At 43.2% G+C, this 6000-nt stretch overlaps 1 protein-coding gene across 9 annotated transcripts in view; it reads right to left on the bottom strand.

Annotated features, from left to right (window-relative positions):
- Window positions 1–5619, bottom strand: part of plcg2 (phospholipase C, gamma 2) — an 87682-nt gene extending 82063 nt beyond the window's left edge. For all 9 annotated transcript variants that reach the window (XM_061677216.1, XM_061677217.1, XM_061677213.1 and 6 more), the window contains exons 1-2: window positions 5398–5619; window positions 3998–4190 (exon numbers count right to left, since the gene is read on the bottom strand). In XM_061677216.1, coding sequence (XP_061533200.1) covers window positions 3998–4181 — 184 coding nt within the window. In that variant the 5' untranslated portion in view covers window positions 4182–4190; window positions 5398–5619. The remainder of the gene's footprint in view (window positions 1–3997; window positions 4191–5397) is intronic.
- Window positions 5620–6000: the final 381 nt, after the last annotated feature.

Genomic DNA, 6000 nt, shown 5'->3' on the forward strand with positions numbered 1-6000 from the left:
AGATTTACCCTCACCAATAACAGCCCTGATGACGATGTATTGAATATCTTGTCAATGATGACAAGAAGTGGAAAAAATGACCAGTTGGTGATTGCATTTAAACATTAGCCAATAAACTTTGGCCATATTCTGAGCGATTGTTATATTTAATTTTACTCTATTTACTTATTTATGCAGTTGACATGTTTATCTTCAGTTTCCTAATACGGTGCTCTAAAAGGCACTTTGAACATGTAAGCATAGTGTAGTTATGTTTAAAAATATGATGTAATTGTTTTCAAGGGCTGGTTTTAAACAATACGTTTTCCCTATTGTTAACTTTTATAAAGTTGGGTCACGACATAGTGGCAATACTGTTCAGTGTCGCGGGGTGCTCGAGCCTATCCCGGCTGACTTTGAAAAAATGAAGCATATAACTGCGAGGAATGTTTGAATTTTAGTGCAGCTAACGGACTAGCTAGCTGGCTAGTTAGCTTCTTAATCAAAGCACAGTCAAGTGATGCACCATGCTGTCACAGTTTGTGGGCTGGCTATCACTGGCTAAGCACAGTGGCGTATTCCAAGGCAAACCCAGTCGAATTGGGCCTTTCACATCCACATGAAGTATTGTACTTCAGTTCAGTTTTGACAAATGAAAGGTGAGTACTGTATGTCATTTAGCCCAAAATGTTCCTGCTTTTTAAATCTGTTACAATTATCTGACAGCTTAAGTTACAGTACATAACCGTTTTTATATACTCCTTGTCCAGTAAATAATATTTGCCACTCAAAATGTTCAATGTTAATGTTGATTATCAACATTAACATTAACACCTCACTAGGGTCGCGGGCGTGCTGGAGCCTATCCCAGCTGTCATGGGGCAGGAGGCGGGGTACACCCTGAACTGGTTGCCAGCCAATCGCAGGGCACATACAAACAAACAACCATTTGCACTCACAGTCACACCTACGGGCAATTTAGAGTCTCCAAGTAATGCATGTTTTTGGGATGTGGGAGGAAACCGGAGTGCCCGGAGAAAACATGCAAACTCAACAACATGTGAGGCTGACGCTCTAACCAGTCGGCCACCGTGGCGCCAGTTCCATACATATACCTCCATTCTCCTGTATTCAAACTCCCTTCACAGTGCATTACCTTCCTCTTTTGGTAGAAGGTTGGTACTGCAGGCACAAAAATATTTGTTGGGGGTGGCGGGCTGGTGTATAATTGTAGAATTGCAACACAACCGACCCACAGCAAGTTTCTCTGCCCAAGACTTAGCAGCTCGGATGGCCAAAAGGTCTGCCTATTTCAAGCCTCGGCCAGACCACCCCGGATGAAACATTATGTCAAAGCCAAAAGGTAAGATGAGCTGTATAGAGTTTTGTTGGATGCACACATTAGCGATAAGGGGCACATAGATTGCTCGGTGAGGTTGTCAAGGCAGCATCGGCAAGGGTATTATCCTTTTTTAAATTTAGTTTTCATTGTTTTATGATTGTATTTTATCATTATGATGTTTTTATGGCGGCACAGTGGACGACTGGTTAGAGCGTCAGCCTCACAGTTCTGAGGACCTGGGTTCAATCCCCGGCCCCGCCTGTGTGGAGTTTGCATGTTCTCCCCGTGCCTGTGTGGGTTTTCTCCGGGCACTCCGGTTTCCTCCCACATCCCAAAAACATGCATGAATTGGAGACTCTAAATTGCCCGTAGGTGTGCATGTGAGTGCAAATGTTTGTTTCTTTGTATGTGCCCTGCAATTGGCTGGCAACCAGTTCAGGGTGTAGGGCTCCTCAGTATTGCGAGGCTGATGCTCTAACCAGTCGTCCACCGTGCCGCCGGAACTGTGATTTTTCAAGGAAAATTCCCTACAGGTGTGTGTAATATGCATATTGCAAATTTGCATTTGGGGGTGGCTGGCTGCATCCTAGCAGCGCTCACCGACTGCTCCCGACTGGAATTAACGAAGGACACATTCAACCACGTGTCAACCAGGACAGCCATACAACATCCAGAGCCTTGAGGAACTCCGGGCAAATCTCATCCACCTCTGGGGCCTTGCCACCGAGGTAAGCACCTCGGTGACCTCAACCCCAGAGATAGGAGAGCCCGCCTCAGAGAACCCAGACTCTGCTCCCTCATGGCGAGACGTGTCGGTGGAATTGAGGAGGTCTTCGAAGTATTTTCCCCACCGGCTCACAACGTCCCGAGTCGAGGTCAGCAGCGCCCCATCCCCACTATACACAGTGTTGATGGTGCACTGCTTTCCCCTCCTGATACGCCGGATGGTGGACCAGAATTTTCTCGAAGTCGTCCGGAAGTCTTTCTCCATGGCCTCACCGAACTCCTCCCATGCTCGAGTTTTTGCTTCAGCGACCACCTGCTCGGCGCCTCTCACCGTGGGCACCGTGGGCATCTCCAGAGTGGAAGAGAGTCCAACCCCTCTCGAGAGGACTGGTACCAGAGCCCAAGATGTGCGTGGAGGCGAGTCCGACTATATCTAGTCGGAACTTCTCGACCTCACACACCAGCTCGGGCTCCTTCCCTGCCAGAGAGGTGACATTCCACGTCCCAAGAGCCAGCTTCTGAAGCCAGGGATCGGATCGCCAAGGTCCCCGCCTTAGGCCACCGCCCAGCTCGCACTGCACCCGACCCCTATGGCCCCTCCAACCGGTGGGTGCCCCATGGGTGCAGACCCGGCCACCAGGCGCTCTCCTTCGAGCCCCACCTCCAGGCCTGGCTCCAGAGGGGGGCCCTGGTGACCCGCGTCCAGGCAAGGGAAACCTGAGTTCATAATTGGTCTTCTTCATAAGGGGTCTTTGAGTTCCACTCCTCTCCAAAATAATAAAATTATATTAAGTAAATTCTTAGGACTTCTTTTCAGTTGTCGTAGCAGTGTACTGTCAATGGGACGCAATTCTTTTTTATTTATTTTTTTCTCATCAAGGCAAATTCCCTACAGGTGTGCCTGGGTGCGACTTTGGTCGTACGCCATTTTCAACTTTTGCATGTACGTACGCGTTTAGTCCGAATCCTACGCACTCTTTGATAAGTGAGGCCGTTTCTCTCTGCAACTTGCAGAAGGCGAAACAGATACCAACAATTTATCCTGTACCTTGTGGACAAAGAAAAGAACACTGTGGAAGGTGAACGGTTATCTCCTGAGAGCTGACATAGTTTAATCTGTGTAGGCTACAATGAAATCTCAACACAATCAAGGCATTCTGGAGCTAAACGCCCAGTGTCAGAAAGCTTGGTCTCAACTGCTAGTCATGGTCCTCAAGGAGGATAATGAAAACGCAGAGCTAAAAAAATGCCCAAAAGTGCTCAAAAACAAAACATCGGACTATTTTGACAAGCCTTTATCTAAATCCTATAAAATATGTGTGGAAGGAGCTGCAATGCGCATTCTGGTAAAGGCACCCTTCAAGCGAGCAACAGCAAGTTATTTCAGTACCTACTGTGGGTCCACATAAGACTTATGTCCTTCAGTTGGAATGTCACCTTAAATAATAAAAACATACTAACAGAATATATTCTACTTGAAATTGATAAATTGATCATTAAATCTTTATTAAATGATTGCAACATAACCCTAACCCCCCATATAAAAGCATCATATAGATGAAGCATGCTCTCATCAATATAAATGGACATAGTGGTTACATTCTATTGTACACCCAGAGATCCCGCCCTGTGATAGCTGTAAACCACACCAGGAAAACAGAGAGCTGAAGTGCAACATTCCAATTAGGCTATGCTTATTTATTATTTTTTTCTTCCAGGGTGCTTTCATTATTGATTAATTTTTTTAAATGTTTGTGTTTTTTATTAGATTTTTTTTAATGAGGGGGGTGCCAACAATTACAGTTATAACCATGTGTGTAGATGATAGATTGACGGATGAACCCAACCCTTTTTTTTAAAATAATTAACATGGCAACATAATGGCATTTGGCTGACAAATGTGTGACTACTTTGAACATGCACAATATTACAAGTTGAGCAAATACTCACAGACACCATCAGTCTTCTCTGCGGTGCGTGTCCAGGCCACCTGCCGCGTTTCCATGATGACTTGAACAGTCAACCTCTCTACCTTTTGCCTAAAGACCGTCATGACCATGCCCATCTCCATTTCCCTTTTGATCATACTCTTCCTGTACTCTGTTATCTCTCCCTGCTTCCCCCAGTGCGCCATCTCTTGAACCTTGATGGAACATGGAGGGACATAAACATTTAGAGTATTTAATGATGACTGCCAATCACAAAGATCCCGCTTTTGAAACAGGAATCATAATTGACGTACCGATAGTGTATTCAAGCGGTGTATAGTATTGCATACTTGTCAAAAAAAGATGTGTAATATTTAAAGGTTTGGAAACTACAATGGTTAACAAATTATGGTCATAACGTCAATAGAAAGTCTGCCCCGTGTTCAGCTCACTTTTTCTGATACAGTATATCCATTTTAATATTACCTTGCAAGGGCCAAGGAAGAAACCTAATATAGTGTGGTAAATTAAAATGTCTACTAATATATACTGTTTGTTTTTTTCCCCAGTAATTATTCTGGCATCTGCACATTAGTCTCGTTTCAAATGTAAAGTATTCTTTTATATATCATAACTATTCTTCACAGATACACCTACGTTCACCTGAAAAAAAAATGAATGATGGGTTGCAGACATGTTTACCAATTAAAAAAGGCAGGAGCAAATTGTTTCCAACAAAATAAAATGAAGTTATTAATGCAGTCGCGCGCATAGGTTTTCATAATCTAGCTTGGAGAATTTCGAAGATGTTTACCATTCTTGAGAAAACATGAGTGACAGGGCAAAATTCATTTTATTTTGGAATCAAATTCAAATGAATCTACATTTCTAAAGAACAAAATCATTAAACAAGTCATAGTAATAAAGGAAATAATTGGATCCCACCCCCAAAAATGTGCCAGTATTGTATGAAAGGTTGTGAGAACAACTCTGTATTGTAACAATCGTGGTGTGCTGCACCTGCACTGTTAATGCCATTTAGTCTGACAGAACACAATGGAATCCACGTTTCTGCGAAGGCGTCGACAAAACAAAGCCGCCTTTCACAAATGGCAACGCTGAAGCAGGAAATGCAACAAAAATAAAAAAAATAAAAAGTCACTTAATGAGACATTATTGAGTTATTTAAGCCGCGACTCGCCACGAAATCAAATAATGTCGCCATTGTGAATTTTGTTCTCCCGAAGCTGCCGAATTTATACAAAAGTGACCAGGCTAACATGTTTGCTGTAGCAATTTCCGACAACAATGGCGTGAGTCACTTTAGTCCTTGCTGTCAGCTTTATCATATTGTCTCGCCGGTGAAGGGAAACAAAAACGACGACAGTCACAAAATGTAGGTTATTAGAATTGTATTCTTACCTTACGCGTTGACCAGATCTTATAAACGCCGAACGAATTATTTATGCTTTATTGACTCATGCCTTTAACAAATGTCAAATAAAGCTCCGGGCAAAAGGGAGCGTTGCCAAGGACAGCCACACACACACACACAAAAAGCTGCTTAGTTCCTCTATCTGAGTGTATAAGGAAGTGAAGTCGACTTGCAGTACTATATGCATAACAAGACTGAATGTGTGTAAGAAAAAAAAAAAAAAGAAAAAAGAAGAAGTCCGGAAGCAACGGCGATATCTATGCAAAATAACTGACAGGAGGTGATGGACAGCGTGCGGTATGTTAGCACTCAACAGGTGCGGCTCAACAGTATTGCATTTCAATTGATCCACAGGTTGACAAGGGGGGAAAAAAAAAAAAAAAAAAAAGTTCAAATGAAATCGGAACAAATTGGACTCATCTCAGGTGCAGCACAGTAATTCTTAAAAAATATATATATATATCAACTGAAAACAACATTTCATCCTCATGCTGGCAGGCCACATTTGCTTCCCTCTTAAAGGTAAACAAGCCAGTTATTTAGAACAGGAAACGTTTCCACCTCGGGTGTGTTCCGAGAATTGCCGCAGT

This window comes from Phycodurus eques, chromosome 5, assembly GCF_024500275.1.
Source record: "Phycodurus eques isolate BA_2022a chromosome 5, UOR_Pequ_1.1, whole genome shotgun sequence".
In the NCBI taxonomy this organism is placed as follows: domain Eukaryota; kingdom Metazoa; phylum Chordata; class Actinopteri; order Syngnathiformes; family Syngnathidae; genus Phycodurus; species Phycodurus eques.